This window comes from Gopherus evgoodei, chromosome 2, assembly GCF_007399415.2.
Source record: "Gopherus evgoodei ecotype Sinaloan lineage chromosome 2, rGopEvg1_v1.p, whole genome shotgun sequence".
Taxonomy (NCBI): domain Eukaryota; kingdom Metazoa; phylum Chordata; order Testudines; family Testudinidae; genus Gopherus; species Gopherus evgoodei.
The window spans coordinates 261,601,378-261,628,045 of NC_044323.1; the positions used below are offsets into that span (position 1 = coordinate 261,601,378).

The window sequence follows — 26,668 nt, forward strand, 5'->3', positions numbered from 1 at the left end:
GTAAATCTCTAATAAGGATGCATAAATGTACATGCTAATATGCAGTGAATAACCTTCTGAGTGTAGTGCACTTTACTTGGTTGGTTGACAAAAGTCATGAATTCAAATGAATTTGATGGATTTTACTCCTTTAATGCATGATTTCTATTACTTTTATTATTATTTTCTGCATTCTTTCTCTCCTTTTGTTTTTGGTTTACACATTGCTTTCATTTGTTCATAGAAGAAAAGAAAGCAGATCCAGAGAATGGGAATGCAGGTAGGGCAGCTTATTAAAAATCTCACAGTATGTTTGCCTTACAACTACAATATTTAGCCAGAATGTGTATTATACAGCTGGTATACAGTATTGTATTTTCTTTGGTGAATACAAGGTTAGGAATAGAAAACATAACCCAGGAGATACATTTGGGCTTTCCCTAGAGAATGAAACCTCTGTCTGAGCTTAATAGGCAATTACATTCACACTGACTCACTCCAAATATAATTGAATGAGCTTTTATCTCCTTGCATGCAAAAATCTGACTCTATAAACAGTTGGGCTTGGAATAAATTAGATATAAATCACAAAGGGGGCAGTGTAAATAGGAGTTGCAGAGTTTTCATTGATTTACTAGTAGGACTGAAGATTTCTTGGAGGAAGGAATTCAAAAATTCAACAATAATGCTAAAACTTAAGGGCGGATCTATGAACAATGTTGGTCTGTAAAGTTCTTTCTGCAATAAGCAGAAAGTATCCCAGCATAATTAAATCAACTGTGAGTCTATAAATTGGGCTAAATATAAATATAAAATAAAACAAAAACCTTTTACATATATGTATATTGATAATCTTGTTCGGGTAGTTTAGGAATGACATTCACCCCAGAGATTCTGTCGAAGGTGCAATATATGGACGTGTCTACACTAGAAACACTACAGCAACGGAGTTGCAGCTGCACTACTGCATGTGCTGCAGCAACAGAAGAGGTTCTTCTGTCATTGTAGTAAAGGGCTTAAATGGTGTACTGGGCCTTGAGCAGGGCCTCTGCACATGGCTGATATTTGCTATAGGTTCAAGACCTGTATTACAGTAGAGAGGGGTAGAACTGGAGCTGTGCAAAGTATCAGCTTTCACTTTGCCACGTGTTCATATATAAAAACAGACATTCTCACAAATATTTGTGAGATTTTCTATATACAGGAGCTAATATTTCTCCATTTCTTACAATTTCCTCAGCTTTTCATGGCAAACATGACAGAATGTGGACTCTTCCAAGTTTAACAGAAATGATGCTTTCATAATAGGGCAAAACCAAAATTCTAATATTTTACCCTTAATCCCTTTCTCTTTTCATTAAAAACACCAAAAAAAGTATGGATTAATCTGCAAAATATTCTGTTTTCATGGAAATTTATTTTTTTTAACTAGGGGTTGGAGTATTTTCATTCATCTGTAGTGACTCTGATGTGTTATTTCTGTCATTCAAAAGAAGAAAAATATTCCAAGTGAGGATGCATTTTAGCTGTGCTTTTTAGAAGCTACCAAGAAATTCAACTAGCTTTCAATCTATTAATCAGAGCGCTTGCATCTCCCTTTTCAAAGTAGGAAATAAAATAATTATTGAAAAATAAATTTAATCACTATCAAAAGCACTTTAATTAAATAGAAAATTACCGAAGAATCAGTGTTGTCCCTTGGTGATTGCCAACTACTGGTTCAGCTTTATATAGTAGCTGATTTAAACATTGTGGGATATCTTCTTTTAGGGTTTTTCACTGTATGCTTTATTATTAGCTGCCTCTATCTCTGCATTTTCTTCTTGTTCATTCATTTCCCCCATTGATTTGCATTCCAAGAATTAGTATTTGGGATTTGCTGTTTTCGTTTAGGTTATTTTAGATTTTTTTAAGGAAAAGCAGAGACTGTAAGGGCATGCTGCTGATAGGACATTACATTTATTTTTTATTTTTCACACCCTTCCTCACCCACAATTTCCTCTTTTGCACCAAGTAGTGGCATCAGTAGAACTATTGCTAGAGGATATTCAAAGCATAGTTCAAAGGGCCTGCACATGGACCTGTTTTGCCACTTAGATTTCTCCTTAAGACTCAGTGGTATGGGGGAAAAAAAGTTAGGTTCCCCCAATCCTATATTTAGGTGCCTAAATAAATGGGCAGATTTTCAACAATGCTGAATACACAGCAGCTTCCATTCAGAAATGAAAGTTTTCTTTGCAAATCTTCATTTTCCTTGGAAAAATGTACAGTATGTGAAGTTTGTCAGTCAAAACTAATGTGACTTAGCCACAATACTATATGAAAAGTAATGCTATTAGTTACATTGCTTCAGCTAGGAACTTTGGGCCTGATTCTCCACTCCCTTCTTTTTGTTTACATTGGTGTAACTCCATTGACTGCAATGGAGTTACTCTTGATTTACATCAGAATAAGTGGGAGGAGAATCAGACCATTTATGTACAGAGTACATGTCTATATTTTGCTTGATTGGAGAGATGCCCTTTTTGCTTGGACATTTGCCCACCATTTTTTGGTGGGGCTGCTACCTTCCACCTCCAGTGTTCTCTCTCACGCATTTGTTTTGTTACTTTCTTTTGGCACTATTAGTACTTTCAGCCACTGCAGGTTGGCTGAAAAGGGCTGCTGCTTGAACGACATAGCAAGCATCCTTTTCCCAGACTGAGGCTAATTATGTGCTTAGTCTCCTGTAGTCCAGGAGGAATGAAATCCTGAAATCATTCTTGAAACTGAATGTCATTATAGAGTGATACAGCAACACCACTGGGCAGCTTGTTAGCATTTCTTTCCAAAATTAAATTAAACATTTGTTTACAAACATATTAAATTATGGTAAATCAAAGTTATGCCAATCAATCAGACTATTTCCAGTGATCCTTATTTACTGATAGAAACTAAAATCAGTCATTTCATATAAAAGAGCTAAAATCACCATAATAGAACATATCACAAGATGAGGATCTCCTTTTGGAAATAAATATGTTGCCTTTGCATTACTGTTTATTTTCCTTAAATAGAAGTCTTGATTTCTCCTGTAGCAGCAATAAATTATTCAGTGAGACATTCTATTCCATTTACATTCTCTCCTAATTTGAAAGTTTTCTTAATATTAACTGTGGAGAATAAAATATTTGCCAAGGTACTGTTAAAATACTTTATTCTTTACTACCATTTCTTGCAATTATGGCTTTTTTCCCAGGTTTTCCACAAAAGGATAATTTTGAAATGTTTTAAATTTACCTGGAGATACAGATACAGTAATTTAAGCAAAAGTCAGATTGTATCCCTTCTGTTAGAAATTGTATGAGCGCCACTTTAAACTCAGGATTGAAAATTAATTGATTATTTATTTATGTTTATTTGACAGGTGGTATGGATGTAGAAGAAAGAAATCGTCAAATGAAAATAAGCAAGTACAAACAGGCAGCAGGATCAGACTCCAGGCTGGAGCAAGATTATCATTCTAAGGCAAGGGAGTTTTGTTTTGAAAAGCAGCAAAATATGCTAATCTGAAACATTTGATATCCTTTTAGGGTGATGTGGACAAATGAACCTTGCACAGGGTGGGCTTTTTTGTTTCACTAAGGGGTTCTTGCATGTCTGTTGCAAAGTTAGTGAAATAAGTGTAGCAACCATACAAACCGCTCTAATATAAAACATTCTTGATTACTAAAGTTTAAGATATAGGAGTTAATTGATTAAATGTAGTGTTCATCTGCTTCAAAAAGTGAGAAATGATCATTTAGTTGTCCAGTGGAATGAACTGTTAAGATCCAAGTTTAGAAAACATAAAGAGGGAGCAATAGACTCAGGCTTGTCTACACTTACCAGGGGATCAACGAGCAGCGATCAATGCATCAGCGGTCGATTTAGCAGGTCTAGTGAAGACCCACTAAATCAACCACAGATCACTCTCCTGTTGTCTCCTGTACTCCACCGGATCGATAAGAGTAGGGGGAGTTGACAGGAGAGCATCTCCTGTTGACATCGCGTAGTGTGGACCCAGTGGTAAGTAGATCCTTGCTATTCATGTAACTCAAATTGCGTAGCTTAGGTCGAATTTCCCCTGTAGTGTAGACAAGGCCTCAGGAAGTACCTAGAGTCCTAATTCAGAATGAGATCCACTAAAACTTGTGCCAGGATTCCATGCTGTTGAGGAAATAATCATATAACCCTCCAAACTGGTTTTTTTTTAATTGTTTTCTTGGCCTTCTAAAGACTTCTACGGCACAGACATAATAGTTTTTTATTTATTCTGGTAGTGAAAGTTTAGCCATTGGATAGATAACCTTCCCAGTCAAATCAGTACACAAGATTCCAACTTAATTGTGGCAATTTGCAAGTAATCAGTTTGGCCATGTAGCAATGCAGTTCTAAAGTTATGATCCAAATTTCTTGTTATCTGGGACTGAATTATGTCACCTATTATATATTAATTGTATTGAAAATATCTTGATTATTTTATAATTCCATTATATAATTCCACAAAATATTTAAGTGACCTCGCTGAGACCTGAAAAATCGATTTGAGACTGTAAATGGTAAACATAAGACTTCTTAGCCATAAAATCTTACTGAGGAGAAGAACTCTGTGGCAAACGCTGTATGTTAATTGTATAGTTCATTGCTCAATGGGGAAGATAAAGTAAAACTATGTTATTTAATATATGAAAATAAAGAAGCCATTAATTGTATTAAGTGCTATTAGTTTTGTAGACAGTTCAGGTTAATTTATTTAATTGCTTCCTAGTAACGTAATTCCTTGTAGTAAAAAATGTACATGCTATTGTGGGAGTATTACATGAAGGTCTCATGAGAAGTCCTAGACAAAATGAAAGAGTCTGTTACTGAAAAGATTTAGAATTCATTGGAACAAAGGGCACACTATATTGTTATGCTCTGAACATTTAGACCAGTAGATGTATTATATGACTTAAAGGATAGGTTCACTCATAGTACTTAATATGTAATGTAATAACATTCATAGGGGGGCTTGGGTCAGGAAATGTTTTCATGTTTATTTTATATGGAACTATCTTACATTTATCAGTTATATCCTTACTTGAAGGGCATTATCTTTTCTTGTACAGGAATGGACTTGGTGCTGTAACCAGACTTCCCCATAAATAACTGCTATGATTCTATGTACCATATAAGGATTGTGAATATATAAATTGATCTGCAGTTATTCAGCCAATTCAGTTGCTTCCTCACTGTTTGATTCTGTCCCCTTTAGTCACTGTGTAGTTCCTGACTCCATAAGACAGCATTGGGACTAGATGTGCAGAAAGGTGCATCATTAGGCCCTCAGAAGTGTTTTTCAAAGGAAACCATATAGAACACAGTAGTTCCAAAGAAACACTTCCTCCCCTTGACCCCGCAGTCTTTCTGTACCTCATAATTTCTGCTGTCTACCCCTGTGTATGAGTTTATCTTCACCATTATCCTCCTGCATTGAGGATGGGAAGTCTGATATAGGATTGATTTTTGAAAATAATCACTTCTTAATTATGCAAACTGTCCTTAGAAGTATACTGTCAGATTTATTTCCCTGCCAGGCTCCACTTTTTACCATTGGAAAGGGAATGATTTGCCTTACCAGTTAGCCCAGGAAGACAGGCAGTGGCACATTCACAAACTTCACTGAGTGTGCAGCAGCAGAATCCCTAAGATCTCATAAAGTCATACCAAAAGAGTTCAGTCTTCACTTTCTCACCATTTCCCTGTTGGTCCAGTTTTTCTTAATTAAATATTAATATTACATAGAGAGAGGAAAATTAATAAATACATATAATATACCTGGTTTTTACTAAGTATATTTTATATTAATGAACTGATCTGGGTATGTCAGATACTAATTGAAAACTCCTGGTCTATAGCTATTGCAAGTGGCTTTGATTTTCTAAATTTGTCAACTAGCATAAGGTCAAGTATGCCATTTTCTTGGGAAGACAATTTGTTTACTGCAAACTCTCACCTGAGAACAAATTTCTTTAACTAAGCTGGAGATGGCATGCATCTCCAGCTTAGTTAACAGGTGGAATATTCTGTTGTATCTCAGTTCTATTTTTTTTCTTTTGGTGGAAATAAACATAATTACTATTTGTTGGGGTAAAATAACCCTCCGATTATCATTGCTAAGGAAGTGGAAAGGTGTACCAACAACAACAGGACTAGCCATATTGATTAGCCCAATGGTCTATCTAGTATTGTTCTGTCTCTAACAGCTGCCAGTACCAGATGCTTCAGAGGAAGCTACAGCCCCGCCCCCCAAATAGATAATTGCACCATAATAAGTCTGTGGAAGAAGATTTTTCCTAACCCCAGGGATCTTAGCTGTTGGCTTCAATATGAAGTTGACTTTTTGACTTTTCTGTATAAAATTTTCTTTTAGCTGGTGTTAGTGTGACTCCTATCTATCTATCTATCTATCTATCTATCTATCTATCTATCTATCTATCTATCTATCTATCTATCTATCTATCTAGTGTTGTTGCAGCGTTATGTTAGAGTTAAGGGTTACCTCTGGCATGCTTTTCAGCAGGCATGTAGGGTCTTTTATTATTTTATATGCTTTCCCTCTAACACTTTTTCCTTAAGAATAAATGTGCTTGCTCAGAAGGAGCTCCTGTGGTAACTTGTAACTGCTGGCAATACATCGGTCATAGCCCTGAGAAAGAAATCAAAGCACAGGAGCTGACTTTCTAGACAGACCAGCTGGCTGGGGATGTCACAGTGTAAGATAGGAAGCTGTGCAGATTTAAAATCCCCACAGCAGAAGGGAGTGAGATGTGGGGCTCTGCCCAGGAGAAGTGATGCCTGGGAGCTGGAAACCTTTAAGTGGTTGCCCTTGAGGGACCACGGAGGAGGAAATACAAGTGTAGTTACCCTGAAACTGTGAAACTTACTACCACAAGATAGCATTGAAGTAAAATGCTAAGGAGGATTCCAAGAAGGATTAGACATATGAGTAACCATGCTCTGTACTGCCTCTGGTCCCCTGGTCAGGGTAGGCAGAGAGCTTATTTCCCTGGCCTGTGCCCTTCAACTCATTATGTTTCCTCACTCCCCTGGAGTAGGATGCTGTCTGTCATACACGCACCACATACACACCCTCCTCAGATACTGGTTTGCATATACTGGGAAAGTAACTTGACTTCTCTTGGATAATGGCGGGGGGGGATACACCTCCCACTCCTTCCTGTGAACTACTCTTGAATTTTGATGAACACAGTCTCTTGTAGATCTGGAGCTAACTGAGAAGGTCTGATTCACCGCTTCTGCCTTTAAAGCCATAAAATCATTCCTCAAAAGCAAAGACTATGGCATATCTGACAATACACCTACAACCAGCAGCCTTGACTGTTCTTGGATCTAATGAAATCTGTGCTGTAGGTAGAGCAAATGCTTTTACACTAGCAACTTTAACCTGGATTTCACATGCTGGGAGTAATTGATGGGGTTTAATTGCATGGAGCTTAACTATAGTCTTAGCAGTCCCAGTATTTCTCCATCAAATGAATGTCTCCCCACTGACTACCACCACTGACATCCACTGGCAATCTGATGGATCTGCACCAAGGTGGTTGATGGTGGTTTGGGATCTCAGTGGCTCAGTAAGAACTTTGGCATTGTGGAACAGCACCACAGTTCCACACAAGTATTTCAACAATTATCTTCCAAGATAACAGCCAGTGGCTATACCAGATCTCTGCAATGCTTATGTGGTTTATGGTATTTTCCCTTAGAGTATTCCTAGATCAAGTATATTCTATCATAAGGACTTGTTACCTAGGAAGAGGACTATACTGTTTTGAAGCAGTAGAAGAGAAGGTAAATGGAGAAGAGGGAAAGGTCAGGATGGGGCCATTGAGGCATTCTATAACAAAAGAAAATAAACCTTTGTTATTATTGAGAAAGAAGAGGCTGGATTTAAAATAAGAGGAAAGAAAGGAGGAAAAATTCTTCGTGTTCATGGAACTCAAATTCATAGTATAGAGAACAATCTTTTATTAAATTGATTATATAAATATTTTAATAAAAACCCTCTACATATTTAGTTTTGTATGATACTGTAATTCCATTTAATCCATAATGACGATCCAGGTATCACAATTGCCAAATATTGTGTGCAAAATAATGTATAACCAGGAGTGCGCTGTACTTGATTTGGGAGAAAGGTAGTAAAAAAGCTAAGGCCATATTTACTTTGTGATTCCATTAGAACTTACACGGTAACTGGGTCAAGCCAAGTTTAATTGTGGACAAAATACTTCCTTGGAACACCTAGGTGTTCAAGAGGTGGAGTTAGTGATTCGGTAGGAGATGCTTTCCTTCGAGGGCGCATGCACATTAATGGTTCTCTTTAGCTGCTAGTCTGGCCACAATTTATTCTTTCATCTCACTCCCTGGAAATGTCGTTCTTATCTATTTTTGTGCAATGCTTGAGATATTTGCTTCAGTGATGCTTTTGTCTGTGTCGCCCTTCTGATTTGTACCCATTACAATCTATTAAAACATTTGATTAACTGCTGTACTAGAGAAGAGTTTGTCACCTCTCTTTGTTGTTCAATATTTTGCATATCTGACAAATGGCAGCCATAAGAACCATGGAAACTACCATTAGAATATTGAAAACATTCTTTGCCTTTAAGCCCTCAGAGTTGGAGGGGAGAGGGAACACTCAATCAAAGGAAAAACAATGAGGAGTACTTGTGGCACCTTAGAGACTAACAAATGTATTTGGGCATAAGCTTTTGTGGGATAAGACCCACTTCATCATCTTAGCCCATGAAAGCTTATGCTCAAATAAATGTGTTAATCTCTGAGGTGCCACAAGTACTCCTCACTGTTTTTGCTGATACAGACTAACACGGCTGCAACTCTGAAACCTGCCAATCAAAGGAGTAGTTTAAAACCCTTGCTCCAATCACCACATACCAAAAGTTGGTGGTTTGTGGCCTGTGTTCCAGGGATTGGTAGCACCTTCTGCAGATGTATGGGCTCAGTCCTCCAGGCTGTCAAGAATTCTGGGCAGATCCTCAGCTGCTCTTCCATGGAGCAATGAAAATTTACACAAGCTGAGGTTCTGTCTCTTTGCATCTATAATTGTCTCTCACAGCTCCCGACTAACTGTTAGATCCAGTTAGAAATATCCAAAACAGAACCTAAAACTTTAGGCTGGGATTTTCAAAGACATCTAGGATGACCACATAGCAAGTGTGAAAAATCAGAATGGGGGTGGGGAGTAATACGAGCCCATATTAAAAAAAAGCCCCAAATATCGGGACTATCCCTGTAAAATTGGGACATCTGGTCACCCAAAGGGCTCCTAAGGGAGTTAGGCACCAAATTCCAATGAATTCCATGCAGTTTGGAAATGTATCTCCCTTAGGGGCTTGTCTACACAGTGTGCTAGACCATACCAGTGAGGTTTAAATATTTAGTCTGCACCAGCATGTTGCACACTAATTTGCCCTTATGGACTCTGCTGACATGCACTAAATGTTCCCTAGTGCCTATTAATGTATTCCCATTTCAAACACACAGTAGGGAACTTTTAATATACTCCAGCAGGATCATAAGGACCAGTTAATGCCCCAGATGTTGATGCAGACTACGGCACCATGGAAACATGTAAGTCCTTAGACTCCTTTTAAAATTTCATACTTAAGGAGTAAACTTCTAAGTATGTGGCCTGAGATTGAAAGGGCTAAATAATTAAAATGGAGCCACACAGTGGTACATTGAAGAATAATTGAGAGGGGAAAAAATTCACACTGATAACACAACACTTAATTTTCCTGTGGAACTCATAGCTACAGGAAAACTACATTTCTAGAAGGATTCATAATAAGATTAAACATTTAGATGAATGAGAACATCCACAGTTACATTGTATGGAGTATGTTTAGAAGGGATATAATAAACTCCTATGCTTCAGAAAATAAGCCAACTACTAATTAGGATTAGGAAGGAACTTTCCCCATGAGTAGGCTATTTGTTAACTGTCCATTACAAGGTTTCTTGTAACTTCCTGTGAAGTATCTGGTGCTACCCACTGTCAGGCATGGTACGGGACTAGTGTGGCGCCATGGCTCTGATCCAGTGTGGCAGTTCCTATGTCCCCATCAAGTCTGTACCCAACACAACTGTTTTGATTCTTGATATATATTAGGACTTTTAATTAGTTGATGATAAATGGCATGTGATAACATCAATAAAGCAAAAAATTATACTTCTAGAAATGGATTCATCCCTTTTCTTGTGACGCTTATGACATGCAAACTTCCAGTCAAGAATACTTATTATAAACAGTAAAGTTTGTGGACCAGGATGCTGATATTGCAGATCCGTTTTCTGCTAAATCTTGTTCAATGTGGAAGGACCCAAACATGTAATTTTCAAGATTTACATGAGGTGAAGCATTTTTCAGAGTTCTAGATTTGAGTTTCAAGGGCAAGATGATGATGATGATGATGATGATGGTTTGGGAAATTTCTCTGCTTCCATTGATGTATTATATCCAAGGCCATCATCAGTTTTTACAATATTAATCAAATGTGTTTGGATAAAAATTCAATCTAATATGGTTGTTTATTTTTCCATCAATAACATTAGTTTTTCTTCTTGTTGAAATCCAAATTATGAGATAAGCATTTATGTTGTATCTGTGTCACTAATCTGATTCGCTGTAGTTTCTTCTTCACTGCTGAACTTCAAACTCTGGTATTGTTCTGTTTGTTTATTTTGCTTCCACTCCTTTTTATTTTGTGTTTCCTGTATTATAGGCTTAGTGAGGATACTGATAAATATTATGCAGATGTTTTCCATGGAAAATGTTGTTTAGTCAAAAACCCAATTTCCCATTGAAAATCAGTTTTAGTTGAAAAATTCAATCATCCCTACTAATGATCAAAAAAGATGAGGGTGTTAATGCTATTGTCCTAGCCAAGTTCCAACAAGGGCAATCATACTCTGCCTACCTGATTTCTTCTCACAATTTTCATTACATATAATATCTTCATTTTGTGTCCAAAGCTATGAACTGATTAACTATTAGTGTATTTCAGATCCGAGATGGCTATATTTTCATGGTGAAGTAAATGATCTCTCTATATAGTTTATATGTTAGTTTAATCTGTAAAATTATTTGTGATATCAAGTGTTATATACAAATAATTTGCTATCATTACATAAAACAGCACTGTCGAAGTAACTTGTTTCACTTGTCTAAGGCACACAAAAACCACAGTTACATTTCTTATTGTTAATAAAACGGTGCCCTATATCTATTAATAAAACGTAGCAAAAGCCAGGAATAAAATTAGCTGGGTATAATTTAGATAAATATCTGAGTGCTGAAGTGAAAAATTCATAAAACAGTAAATTAACAGTTTAATGAGTTAATTTAATTAATGGAGGGGTGAACATGTCAAGAAAGGGAACGTGAATGTTGTGTATCCAGTCCAGAGACTTTTTGTACTAATTATTTTCTGTGACAGCCAGAACAGATGGAGTAAGAAAATTATGGACATCTGATGAAGGTCAGCGATGGCAAAGCAATTGCTGAGTGTATTCCCAAACAACTAGATAAACCAGAAATATTTTTGCCTAAATCCAGTCATTTATTTCCATTTGAAAATGTCAAATCAGGCATTAATCCATGTGAGCAAAAGTATAAAATGTAGGGTGTGAAGTCATTGTACAGTGATTACATGGAATATGCCAAAGTGTGTGGAATTGAAAGTGAAGGACCATGATGTTTGGCCTATGCCAGGTGGTTCAAAAAGGACCCTACAGCTGCCCAAATTAGGTAGCAGAGGTTGTGGGGGGGAATCCTCAGCTGGTGCAAAGCTGGTATAGCTGATTCTGTGCCAGCTTCTTCCTCCCTTCCCCTGGGATGTCAGAGCCAGAGTTCACAATACTCTGCAGTACTTACTGGCATAATAGCTACTCGGAAGCTGGGGCAAGTTAGAGCAGCTCTTAGGTGCAGCTGAGATTTTAGCCCCAAGCCTAGATATGTTATGCCAAGAAACTGTTGTGAGGAATATTTTACTTATACATGTGTATAGAATTATGCATACAGTGACATTAACAACAAGTAATACCATGGACTTTTTCTTCTCATATACATCAGTTTTACTGCTGTGTAACTACACTGAATTCAGTAGAGTTACTCCTGATTTAAGAAAGGGCAGAACTGGGCCACCAGCATGCTGGTTCACAAAAGACAGTTTGACTACAATAGTGGACCATATGTAATAGTTTTATCATGGGTGATTGATTAATTTTGTAAAAAACAGTCCTCATTTAAGGTAAAAATAACATAAAATACAATGAAGTTGATTTTCTGTGCAGAATTTCTGCTTTCATTGAAATCAGTAGGAGTCTGGCCATTTCTAGGCTCTTTCCAAAGAGCAGATTTTATAGTTTTCTACAAATCTTTTCCATCTGTTATGCAAGAATTTAAGCTGTGGAGCTGCATCAGATTTTCCAAAACACTCCACATTTTGTCTCACATGTTGGACTATCCTATATATGTATATTTATTACAGTTAATCCTAGTGACTGTTATCCTGACATTTAGCATGTGTATTGAAACCGATGCAAGTGTAAAATTAATCTGAACATGTAACAAAGCTAATCAATAATGAAAATAGTCATATATTGCTTTTGTTCCATTGGATTCAGATGCTGCATTATTGAAGTCGATGTAAGCAGAATCAGACCTAGAAGCCCTGTTCCACATGGCTCTTTTCTTCAAAAAAAAACCCTTTTCTCCCCCTAACAGCACTTGTATTGAGAACACCATTATAACATGAGATGTGAAATACAGCACTTCTTGCCTGCCTGCATTATCGGCCTGTGGGAAAGAAAGTTTCACTTTTTAAAAAACTGTATTAATTTATTGCTAGATAATAGTACATCAGAAAACGCACCATCCTTCTCCTATTGAAATGAAAAATAGTTTTTCCATTGACTTTAGTGGGAGCAGACTTGGCCCAATGAGGATAACCAGAAGAATAAGAATACTTCACAAGTCATGCTGAAAAGCCCCAGTTGTAGAGGGAGGTAATAATTATCACACACAAAAAATTCCCAAGAGATATCTTCTTCTTCTCATCCCTAAGCATATTTACAGATGTAGGGAGCTGTTACAGCATCACCATTAATTCCTATTCATGAGATATAAATCTTTTTATAAATTAGATTTTGAAATGGTTAGATTATTGAAATAGACTTAATTCCGTTAGTAGAATTCCAAGTGTGTAAAGTGAAATTTACTTTGGAGTCAATCTTCCCTCATAATTAAGTGATAATCAATCAATATAGATTATAAGTAAAATTAATATCAAAACTCTGGCAAAAAAGAAATTTCCCACATATTAGTCAGTAGAATCTTCTCCCCTTTTTTCGTTATCTTGGAGTATATATGATTTTTCATCTAAAACCTTTTTGCAACATACATTGAAAACAAATGATTTTCAAAGAACTTGTCCCCATGCAAACCGATGTTAGGAAAAAACATCTATCAAGTAGTCATATCTGCATTACCTTTGTTCTGTAATTCAACATAGATTCACTCGTAAGCAAAAAATAAAAATTGTATTTTTCTACTTATAATTCTGTTAAATGTTGAAAACAAATTATATTAACGTTCTTTGTGTTCAGTATTTTAGGCCAATTACATTTTTTTGGAATTAGGAGTTTGATTTGTCATCCTGAAATCTTTTTTTGTTTGGAATGATAAATCACATTTATTATTTAAAGACCAAATCTATCAATTTTTAGATTCCCACAACAGAACCCTCTTTGTTTAATTTCTACATATTTTTTACTCTGAACAGATTTTCCAAAAACAAACGAACAAACAGAAAACTCCCACATTTTCTTGATTTTACAGTTACCTAAAGCTCAAGAGAGACGACTTTAATTGGTTACTTAAAAATCTGCAGAATCAAAGTGTTTCAAGAATGGTAAAAAGCTGGTAAATGTATAGGAAGTGGTGTTGGTGGCATTCTTCTTTCTTTCTCAGTACTAAACTAATACTCTAGAATAGTATTATGTAATGTTGTGCTAAGGGAGAGGCTATCTTTTAAATGAGATGTAAAACGAGGTTCTCTTCCCTTTTAGTCAAGATCTCAAAACATTTTCACAAGTGTAAAGGCATCAACCCCAATACCTAGTCAAATGCTAATGTGGCTAAACTATTTTCTGAAAGGGCCTAAACTCGTCCTGTAATTTCAACTGGTTGGGTAGTCTTCATTTCTTGTCCTAAAATGTTACAAATTTTTGGTCTGTATTGTCATATTGGTTTGTGTAATCTGGAGGAGAGGTTGTAAGTAATACTCATTCCTCTAGCTGAGAGACAAGGTGGGTGAGGTAATGTCTTTTATTGGATCTGCTTCTGTTCATGAGAGAGAAAGCTTTTGAGGCTCTTCTTCTTTCCCAGAATTGCGTCCAATAAAAGATATGACCTTATCTCATAGACTCATAGACTTTAGGGTCAGAAGGGACCAATATGATCATCTAGTCTGACCTCCTGCACAAAGCAGGCCACAGAACCCTACCCATCCACTTCTATAACAAATCCCTAACCTATGTCCGAGTTATTGAAGTCTTCAAATTGTGGTTTGAAGACCTCAAGCTGCAGAGAATCCACCAGCAAGTGACCCATGCCCCACGCTGCAGAGGAAGGCGAAAAACCTCCAGGGCTTCTGCCAATCTGCCCTGGAGGAAAATTCCTTCCCGACCCCGAACATGGCGATCAGCTAAACCCTGAGCATGTGGGCAAGACTCACCAGCCAACACTCAGGAAAGAATTCTCTGCAGTAACTCAGATCCCATCCCATCCAACATCCCATCGCAGGCCGCTGAGCATACTTATCTGCTGATAATCAAAGATCAATTGTCAAAATTAAGCTATCCCATCATACCATCCCTTCCATAAACTTATCAAGCTTAGTCTTAAAGCCAGATATGTCTTTTGCCCCCACTACTCCCCTTGGAAGGCTGTTCCAGAACTTCACTCCTCTAATGGTTAGAAACCTTCGTCTAATTTCAAATCTAAACTTCCTAGTGTCCAGTTTATACCCATTTGTTCTTGTGTCTACAGTGGTACTAAGCTTAAATAATTCCTCTCCCTCCCTAATATTAATCCCTCTGATATATTTATAAAGAGCAAGCATATCCCCCCTCAGCCTTCTTTTGGCTAGGCTAAACAAGCCAAGCTCTTTGAGTCTCCTTTCATAAGGCAGGTTTTCCATTCCTCGGATCATCCTAGTAGCCCGTCTCTGAACCTGTTCCAGTTTGAATTCATCCTTCTTAAACATGGGAGACCAGAACTGCACACAGTATTCCAGATGAGGTCTCACCAGTGCCTTATATAACGGTACTAACACCTCCTTATCTTTGCTGGAAATACCTCGCCTGATGCCTCCTAAAACTGCATTAGCTTTTTTAACAGCCATATCACATTGGCAGCTCATAGTCATCTTGTGATCAACCAATACTCCAAGGTCCTTCTCCTCCTCTGTTGCTTCCAACTGATGTGTCCCCAATGTATATCTAAAATTCTTATTATTAATCCCTAAGTGCATGACCTTGCACTTTTCACTATTAAATTTCATCCTATTACTATTGCTCCAGTTTACAAGGTCATCCAGATCTTCCTGTATGATATCCCGCTCCTTCTCTGTATTAGCAATACCCCCCAGCTTTGTGTCATCCACAGACTTTATTAGCACATTCCTGCTTTTTGTGCCAAGGTCAGTAATAAAAAGGTTAAATAAGATTGGTCCCAAAACTGATCCTTGAGGAACTCCACTAGTAACCTCCTTCCAGCCTGACAGTTCACCCTTCAGTACTACCCGTTGGAGTCTCCCCTTTAACCAGTTCCTTATCCACCTTTCAATTTTCATATTGATCCTCATCTTTTGCAATTTAACTAATAGTTCCCCATGTGGTACCATGTCAGATGCCTTACTGAAATTGAGGTAAATTAGATCCACTGCATTTCCTTTGTCTAAATAATCTGTCACCTTCTCAAAGAAGGAGATCAGCTTGGTTTGGCACGATCTACCTTTAGTAAAACCATGTTGTAACTGGTCCCAATTACGATTGACCTCAATGTCCTTAACTACTTTCTCCTTCAAAATTTTTTCCAAGACCTTACATACTACAGAGGTCAAACTAACAGGCCTATAGTTACTCGGATCACTTTTTTCCCCTTTCTTAAAGATAGGAACTATGTTAGCAATTCTCCAGTTGTACAGTACAACCCCTGAGTTTACCAATTCATTAAAAATTCTTGCTAACGGGCTTGCAATTTCATGCGCCAGTTCCTTTAATATTCTTGGATGAAGATTATCTGGGCCCTCCAATTTTGTCCCATTAAGCTGTTCAAGTTTGGCTTCTACCTCAGATGTGGTAATATCCACCTCCATATCCTCATTCCCATTTGTCATCCTTCTATTATCCCTAAGCTCCTCATTAGCCTTATTTAAGACTGAGGCAAAGTACTTATTTAGATATTGGGCCATGCCTAGGTTATCCTTAACCTCCATTCCATCCTCAGTGTTTAGTGGTCCCACTTCTTCTTTCTTTATTTTCTTCTTATTTATATGGCTATAGAACCTTTTACTATTGGTTTTAATTCGCTTTGCAAGGTCCAACTCTACATGGCTTTTAGCCTTTCTCACTTTATCCCTACATGTTCTGACCTCACTAAGGTAGCTTTCTTTGCTAATCCCACCCTTCTTCCACTCCTTGTGGGCTTTCTGCTTTTTCTTAATCACCTCTCTCAGATGCTTGCTTATCCAGCTTGGTCTACAACTCCTGCCTATGGTTTTTTCCCCCCCTTTCTTGGGATGCAGGCTTCTGATAGTTTCTGCAGCTGCGACTTAAAGTAATTCCAGGCCTCTTCCGCATTTAGATCCACAAGTTCTTCAGTCCAATCCACTTCCCCAACCAGTTTCCTTAAATCTTTAAAGTTAGCCCTTGAGAAGTCAAAAACCCTAGTCCCAGATCTATTTTTGTTTATCCTTCCATCTAGTTGAACTGAATTAGCTCATGATCACTCAAACCAAGGTTGTCCCCTACAACCATTTCTTCTATAAGGTCCTCACTGTTCACCAAAACCAAATCTAAAATGGCATCCCCTCTTGTTGGTTCTTCAACTACTTGGTGAAGAAATCCATCTGCTATCGCATCCAGAAAAATCTGAGCCCTACTATTCTTGCTAGCACTTGTCCTCCAGTCTATATCTGGGAAGTTAAAGTCTCCCATGATCACACATTTCCCATTAATGTTTACTTCATTAAAAACATTGAAGAGGTCTCTATCCGTATCCAAATCAGATCCCGGCAGTCTATAGCATACCCCAAGCACTGTCTCAGGGAAGGCTCTAGTAGCTTTCTTTCCAAGTGTGATTTTTGCCCAGACAGACTCTGTCTTGTCCATTCCATCACTTCTTATTTCTTTACAGTTAACCTCCTCATTGATGTACAATGCTACTCCACCACCTTTGCCTTTATTTCTGTCTTTCCTAAACAGCACATAGCCTTCAATACCTGTACTCCAGTCATGACTACTATTCCACCATGTTTCTGTTATCCCTATAATATCCGGTTTCACTTCCTGCACCAGTAGCTCTAGTTCCTCCATTTTGTTACCTAGGCTCCTCGCATTAGTGTACAGACATTTTAATTTTTGCCGTTTGGCTTCACTGACATTCTTTACTCTGTTATCCATCTTGTCTCTCTATTATCCTGGAACTGACATGACTACAACTACACTGCATTCCTCCAGTTGGTTAGTTACAACATGTGCTGCTTGTTTAGGTTAATTTAAAAAGTGACTACAGTTTCAACTTGAGAGTGAGTAAAACAATCAAATTAGAATATTTAGAAAGTGTTAGGTGGCTTTCATCAGCTTAAGGGTAAACAATCTATCTCTCTCTAGTTTCTCTCTCCTCCAGAGGTGGAGTTCAAGATATGGAGAGAGTGGCGTGTTTTTCCAATCCCTAGATAAGCGAGACTGCAGTCAGAAGATCTATCCCTGTAGACCCTTCGCCCCCCCAAGTTCTCAAAGTAAATGGGGTAATGATGCTAAGGAAATCTACATGATGGGAACAACATTTATTTTAGGAAACTATATTTTATGCATTGAAGGGTCCCAATTAGCGGATTTCCTCCTGCTGATTTCATATGAGTCATCAGAAAACCTGTAGCCAAAGAGCAGTCTTGACCTGATACTTACTATTTTGTGCAGGACTTTTTCAAGGTTTGTCCTGAGTGTCAATAAAAAGAAACACTCAGGAAAAAAAATCTGTAATCCTACCCATTTTGGAAGCCCTGCTTGATAGAATATCTGTGGTGTGGCCATTTGAGGCCCCTTGGGTGGAGTCATGTAAACGTGAATTTATATCTTGTTCTTGAACCACACATTTCACAGAGGCATTTTTGCTTAGGGGAGTAAAAACTCACCAGATGGTGTCTGTGTTGGTCCAGCTGTTCTCTTAGGCAGGAATGCCATTGGAGTTGCTGATAAGTCCAGGTACACATTTTACAAAAAGCATGATTAAACTTTTATATAAAGAATTGAGGCTTAAAGTGATTAAAACCTCACCCTGCTGTCTCAACCAACTGGCTTGTTGGAAGTTTTACTGGGCCTCAAGGGAAATGTGTTTTTTTTTAAACGAAAAGTGTTGATGTGACAAGGAAAGATGACTTGCCTGCCTTCCTTCTGCTTCACTGACAGACCTTGAAAGGTTTTTCACATTTTGTGACAGGTGAAAGGGCCAACAGATGTAATCATGGAAACTGCTGGTCAAAAACAAGCCTCTGGAGAGTGTGGCTTCATACTTCCTGAAGATGATCAGCTTGTGTGACTGTTGGACTCTGATACGGGAACTTACCCAGAAACGTCTGGAAGAAATCCAGTCCATCCAGAAAAACATAGCCAGAAGAGGGACTTCAAAGCAAAGCAGAAGATAATAGAGTGAACTGCTAGCAAAGTGGCAAGCTTTATAAAGTCCAGAAGAAGGTGAGCTCCATCATCTGTTAAAGGTTTATGCCAGACAGATTTAAGAGACAACAAATATGGCATGTGAACTTTCGGAGAGATGGAAAGGAGAGAATGCAAGAGCTGCATTTGAAGATATTTACTTATGGGAGGTGAAAGGCCAAAAGGAACCAGAAATGGAACTGCTGAGCATCAACAAGAATTAACCCAGTTAACTAGTGGGTTTACTGCAGATTGTGCCAGAAAATATCTGAGAGGTGGGCTTGACAGTAAACCCTAATGTGTATGCTTGGGTTCACCAGGAGGTGACGTACTTGGGATACATAATGGGGAAGTTAAACCACAAATGTAAAATCTAAATCCATCCATTGAACAACAGACCAAAGGATGCTAATGAAGGTCAGAGATTTCAAGGGATTTTTAAGTTGAATTAGACAATTTAGTCCACATTTTCCACCTTTGCAGTTCCCCTAAGAGACCTGTTCTGAAAGCAAAATCTAATAAAGTGAAGTAGATTGTGGACTGTGAAGTGACTTTCAAGCCTAGGAGAACAGCTTATGTGAGATTGTCCTGGCTTGAACAACTGAGATTTTCAGCAGCTGATACTGTGTTCAGGATGATACATTTCTAGTAGAATTTGGGACAGTGTTTTCCAGAAGAATAAAGAACTGCTTATCTCCTCCTTTAAACAAAAGCAATTTCCTCCAGAGACCAGTTATGTTTGAGTCAAAAAGTTAATATGTGTCAAAAGGATGCTGAACGGGTTGAAGAATTATCTTCAGGAGAGTTCATCAGGCACTTGATGAATAAACAGAATGCCATACTTACTTGGAGGTATATTTACCAGTTATTTTTAATCAATCTTGTCAGTGAAATTAGATGGAAAACTATCCAATCTTTCTTAAATGGCAGTTGACAAACCAGAAAATGAGTCTATAGTGTGAAGGGGGAAAATTGATGTGCCACCTGTTCCAAATAGCTTCAAGAAAGAGTTTTGTTTCTTTTCCTTTTCTCCTGCCTTTCCTCATTAATTTTTAATTTGGGAAAGGGTGAGTTGGACAGAGGGTGCACAGTTTTCTACCTAATGCTACTCCATAAAGGATTCTTCTTCTGAAGCTCCTGTCGATTCCTCTCTTGGCAACCAAGTTCTGCCTTCTCAAATCTCAAGATAAAATTCTCAGTGACCTCTTCCTCTCAAAACTCATAAGATCTGGATTTATCTAAGTCCTAGTGATGTCAGAAGGAGTAACTCCACTGATGTCTGTGAAATTACAGTGGTGAAAAATGGGTGTGAATGAGATCTATATCAGGGCCTCAGAGTTTAGATTTCGTCTGAGCAACTACAGGTGCTTGTACAGCTGAAATTAAAGACTATCTTTTATTTTTATTCCTCTCTTTTGGAAATGAACAGTAGATCTGGGAAAAATTTTTGATCAAATTGCTTATTCTCCAGAAAATGCATTGTCAAGTCCACCAGAACTATATGCAAATTTATGTCGAGTTCACTGAATACTTTTGGCCAAACTGAAAAAGTATAAACATTTCACTGATGTCGAAACAAAATATTTTTTGTTTTGTTTTGACCCCAAAAAATTAGTTTTGTCTTTCAGGTTTCACAAATTGGCAAGAGAAGGAGGCGGCAATGGTGCCATCATCCCTTCCCATGTAAGCTTTAGCCCAGTGGTTTTGGAACTCCCTCGGCCATGGGAAACCTAGGTTCAAGTCCCCTTTCTGCCTGTTGTTGAGAAGGAATTTAAACTCAGTCATTCCCCATTGTAAGAGAGTGTCCTGATTATTAGACACTCAATCTCTCCGCTTGAGTCTGTTTCACTTTTTATCAACAATTAAATAGTTATTGGAGCACAGACCTGAACTTGGCTCTCACTCATCCTAGATGAGTGCCTAACTACCAGTCTATAGCATCATTCTCCCTCTCTTTCCCTGGCCCAATGATTATTCATGCACATTGGAAAATGCACATTGGAAGACAGAATCCCAACTATACATATAAAATGATGGGATCTAAATTAGCTGTTACCACTCCAGAAAGAGATCTTCGAGTCATTGTTGATAGTTCTCAGAAAACATCCACTCAGTGTGCAGTGGCAGTCAAAAAAGCTAACAGAATGTTGGGAATCATTAAGAAAGGGATAGATAATAAGACAGAAAATATCATGTTGCCTCTATATAAATCCATAGTATGCACACATCTTGAATACTGCACGCAGATGTGGTTGCCCCATTTAAAAAAAGAAATCTTGGACTTGGAAAAGGTTCAGAGAAGGGCAACAAAAATGATTAGGGGAATGGAACAGCTTCCATATGAGGAGAGATTAATATGACTCAGACTTTTCACCTTGGAAAAGAGACGACTGAGGAGGCATATGATTGAGGTCTATAAAATCATGACTGATGTGGATAAAGTGAATAAGGAAGTGTTATTTACTCCTTCTCATAACACGAGAACTGGGGGTCACCAAATGAAATTAATAGGCAGCAGGTTTAAAATAAAACAAAAGGAAGTATTTCTTCACACAGAACATAGTCAACCTGTGCAACTCTTTGCGAGAGGATGTTGTGAAGGCCAAGACTTAATGGAGTTCAAAGAAGAACTAGATAAATTCATGGAGGGTAGGTCCATCAATGGCTATTAGCCAGGATGGGCAGGGGTGGTGTCCCTAGCCTCTGTTTGCCAGAAGCTGGAAATGAGTGACAGGAGATGGATCACTTGATAATTACATGTTCTGTTCATTCCCTTTGGGGCACCTGGCATTGGCCACTGTCAGAAGACAAGATAGTGAGCTAGATGGGTCTTTGGTCTGACCCATGGCCGTTCTGAGGTTCATTATTATCATGAATGACTATGAACTGCCGCTATGAATGACTGAGCTAAAATCTGTAGAGCGAGGCGGTAGCGGCGGTGCCCTCACCTCTTCCTGCTCCAGATGTATGTGAATCCTTTATTTGCTTTTATCAAAATACTTGAAAGTCAAAAAATTTAAACTCAGAAGTTTTCATGTCGGTAATGTTGAAATATGTCAATTAGTTTTGACTTGACTTTTTTTTTCTTCTACTGTTTGATTTGCTGATAGATTAAAAAAAAAATAACATCTTTGGTTTGACCCAAAATGAATTTTTGTTTTCACGTTTTTTGAAACTGCCAGTGAACTGAAAAATCCATTATTTGTCTCCCTCTAATGAACAGCTAGGGCAAGAGACTACTCAGTATCCTGAAACTGAATGTGAACAGCCAGATTTGGGTGTTGACAAGTTAATTCTCAAACTCACTGAATATCCTCTTGTGTCTTCCTACTCCTCTCCCATTTTAGGATCTATCTTCAGGCTCAGGATCTTCTGCTTAGTTTAATCTGAGAGTCCTTTATAGTGCTGTATTAACGTTGTTTCAAATTGCCATTTGTATCCAGCAAAGAATCCTGTGGCACCTTATAGACTAACAGACGTTTTGGAGCATGAGCTTTCGTGGGTGAATACCCACTTCCTTTCACCCACGAAAGCTCATGCTCCAAAACGTCTGTTAGTCTATAAGGTGCCACAGGATTCTTTGCTGCTTTAACAGATCCAGACTAACACAGCTACCCCTCTGATATTTGTATCCAGGAAGTCCTTAAAGAACTGCACCATCTGCTTGCGTATCTGAAGCAGATGGTGCTTTTCTGGCTCACCTCCAGACTATTTCCCTCTAGGTTTTTTCTTCCCAGACAATGTACCAGGGGTGGCTTCAATATCAGCTGCTGAGCTTGCAGTTTCTCCTTCAGCTTCCAGAATTTCCTGACTCACTTGCTATTTCTCAGTGCTCAGGTTTCAGTTGCTCCCAAACCTGGCACTAGGATGCTCTCCACAAGGTAGTTTACATCACGTAATGGAGGCATGTTCCTTAGACCTCCCCCTTGATTTAGGACCTCTCATACAAGACAATCATACACATAATACTTACTTGCCTCCCTGATTCGTGAGAGGGAGCAGAACTGATAAGTCTTAGGCTCCAAACCCCAAGTGAGAACAAACAAGGGCCCTTGAAAGTGAATAGTATTTTTTCAAGTGGTTGAGTGTTATATACACACAGGATTTGTTCAGTTGGGAAGCTCCTTTTGGCATCTAAATTAGTGGCCTTATTTTCAGAGTGGCTTTGCACGTGGTGTTACCATTAGTGTTAATAGTACCTGGGGGCAGTCAAAACCTCTGAAAATCAAATCACTTGTTTAGATGTCTAAATATGGATTTAGGTGCTTATTTAGGTATCCCCATTTGAAATGTTTAGCCTAAGGTTCCAATTAAAATTACAAGTAAGCCACATTATACATCTTTACTATTTTTATTTCCATATCCCTCCTTAAATGTGTAGCTGAAAATATTTTATATTAAAATAGATAACATAATATAAGATATACCTGCAGTGTGCAACCTTATCACATCATTTATGTAGCTTTTTGCATGTATTTTGTGAGTGTATAATATACATACAAACATGTATCTTATATGTGTATCCCTTATCTGTATATGTTAGTAAAGTGGTTTATGGTCAATAGTGCAATATAAAAGTAATATTATTAGTAGTATTGCTATTCATTATTGTCATTTGTATTTATTTTATTGGCTTGGTATATGGTGCAGCCATTATCAAGGTATTAAATAATAAACAACAATCTGATGAGAATAAGCACAGTGCGGTATTGCAGCTGAAAGTTGCACAGCCCTTTGAGGCTTTAAACTGCACCAGAAATCTCCCTTCACATCAAGAAGCAGCCCCTGCAGTTGTTGAGCTGCTGACACAGATTCTGTAGATTCTGCAGTCACAGACAAATTTAGCAAGCATAAAGCCCTAAAAAGGTTGAGACAGTTCCTTAATCTTGGTACTGTGGAGCGAAGTACTGTAGTCTGCAACAACCCCACAACAATCCGATCCATTAGTAAGAAAGTAGATGAATTGACCAGATCAGTATGTTCCAATATTAATGCTAACAAATGAAAACTGATGACAAAAACATGAGAAAGAAACCATACTAATCAAATAGGAAGGGAGGTGGAAACCCCTGCAAATTTCAATTGTCTGGGAGTTGAGTGATTATGTGGCAGCCAAATTATCTAGTTCAACCTGGAAGGTCAGTAACACTATATTAAAACTGAGCAATAGCAATTTCTTTAACTGTGTATAGGGTGCTCCAGGGTAGTTAACTTCAAGAAAGGAGTGTAAGAAGTTTTCAGATTCACACACCATCAATTGCTCATGTAATGGCAGTTTGCAGATCAATCAAAAATTGTGCTTGCATTTAAAAGCCCCTTGTAATAGAAAACAGAATAACTATTCCTTTTTCAGATTTAATACTCTTGTAAGATTTGTCACCACAGAAAAATATTCCCTTGCCAATGCAAGAAATCAGAAATCACAAAGTACTTCAATATCAGTTTGTTAGAACCTCTTATGAATACTTTCTCTACCACAGAGGATAGGATTTTAAGAGTCCACAAAAGCTTGTTGTTAGATACAGTACTTGTTACTAGTAGAACCATGAAGTGTTAACCTGGTTGCTTATAGACATATCAGGAGTGATTCTTGTCAGCCCTCCTATTTGCAATAATGTTGCAATAGCTAAAACTGAAATGACAGCAGAGCTGGTTCCTTTCAGCAGCCTGCGTGTATCTGACGAAGGGTAAAATTTTCAAATGCACCCAAGTGTCTGAGCAGCCCAAGTCTCATTGAAAGTCAGTGAGACTTAGACTCAGTATTCACCTAAGTATTTTTGAAAATTTTACCCTAAATAATATTTTTTTAAAAAGATATCTATTTCCAAATTCTTTCAGTACACTGGTTGTGATTAAAAAGGCAATATTTGATTATCATTTTGTCTCTGATATTTACATGGCACTGATTTGAAAACTTGTTAAAATATCCTAAATAAATAAAGAGATAAGTCAGTACTTAACAGCAGTTCCCACAACATGTCTAAGATACAACAATCCCTCCCTCTGGTTGAGATGAGAAATAACTTATATCTCTCAGATATCAAGACATGATAGCTGCTGGTAAATCATAGAAATGTGGGACTGGAGGTCATCTAGTTCAGCCCTCTGCACTGACATTAGCTCAAGTAAACCATCCCTGACAGGTGTTTGTGGAAGCCCCATTACTGGAAGATTTTCGTCCTCCCTTGGACGCCTATTTCAATGCATAACTATCCTTATAGTTGGAAAATTTCCCCAAATATCTAGCTTAATTCTCCCTTGCTGAAGATTAAGCCCATTGCTTCTTGTCCTACCTTCAGTGAACACGGATAACAATTGATCACTGTCCACTTTAATATATTTGAAAGACTACTACCAGGTCCCCTTTCAGCCTTCTTTACTCAAGACTAAACATGGCCAGGTTTTCTAAAACCTTTTTGTCATTTTTGCTGCTTTCTTCTAGACTCTGTCTAATTTCTCCACAAGTTTCATAAAGCATGTCACCCAAAAGTAGACTCTGTTCCTTCTAAAGGCCACTACAGTACTTGTAATCCATAAAGTAAAAACAATAAAAAAAAACACCTTGAGAAGATTCTGAACAAGTTGAAATGGGAAGGGAATGCTTTCATTTGGCATCTTCAGGCTAATGTCTAAAACTTCATAAAAATTGAATTATGCAAATATATACATTTAAAATATGGCTTCACCACAAGAGGAAAAACATTACTGCTCTCTTTTTTAACCATTACTCATAAAACTGAAGGATTAATTTAATGGCTAAGCATAATACAGAGGGGCACTTTTGAAGCTTCCCTGTATTGGAATCATAGGGCCCAATACTGCTCCTTTCAAGTCAATGGCAAGACTGCTATTGCCTTCAGTAGTGCAAATCAGCCCTTTAAACCCTGACATGCAACATTTAGTATCGTGATATTGTGAATCAAGGGGTCAGATACAAGAGCAGAAATAGGTTTCTGAACAATGGAAGTTATCAGGAGAGCATAATTTTTGAGAGCTGTACTACAAGAAAACAAATTCTTAATAGTAACTCAGAGCGGAGTTGTGCATGCCTTGATTGAGGCATTTGAACTTAGTCCATGGAGGCAGCAAAGTTGCAGAGTCTAGATATTACTATGGAATGCAATTTTGAGATGCTGATTCATAGATTCAAGAGGACATGTGTGACTATGTAGTGGAACCTGTTACTGATACTTTGCCTTTTTTAATGAAAGAGGTATTGTATATTAAAACTTTCATAGAGAGTACAAAATGTTATTTCTGCTAAAAACAGCCTTAATCTCAAACTCACATTATCCTAAAATGATATAGATTTATTCTCTTTACATCTATGTATGTTCTAACTCAATATACAAGTTACAATATAAGGAAGTCAAAGAAGTGAGGAAAAATATTACAGCTGAATAAGAACTTCTCTAAGTACAGATCTCAAAGAATTTGATCTCAGCCATTAATACGTTAGCAATTTGTGATAGTATGGTACACTACTGGAGAGATCAAGTGGAATTAAAAAAAGAACAAAATTTGACATCAAAACAAAAAATCTCCTGGCAATGCAAAGAGTAATGAATATCAATCAAGATGTGAACAGGATGTACATCCGACTATATGATGGAGGAAAAAGTCTGCTATCTGTGGAGAAAGC

General features: G+C 37.7%; 1 protein-coding gene across 35 annotated transcripts in view; it reads left to right on the top strand.

Moving 5' to 3' along the window:
• RIMS2 (regulating synaptic membrane exocytosis 2) overlaps nucleotides 1-26,668 on the top strand; it is an 884,385-nt gene that overhangs the window by 729,844 nt on the left and 127,873 nt on the right. For 31 of the 35 annotated variants that reach the window (XM_030553644.1, XM_030553653.1, XM_030553654.1 and 28 more), the window contains one exon: nucleotides 3,386-3,486. In XM_030553644.1, coding sequence (XP_030409504.1) covers nucleotides 3,386-3,486 — 101 coding nt within the window. Of the gene's footprint in view, nucleotides 1-223; nucleotides 260-3,385; nucleotides 3,487-26,668 lie in introns of those variants that run through there. The other 4 variants (XM_030553646.1, XM_030553651.1, XM_030553647.1 and 1 more) reach the window with 3 other exon arrangements.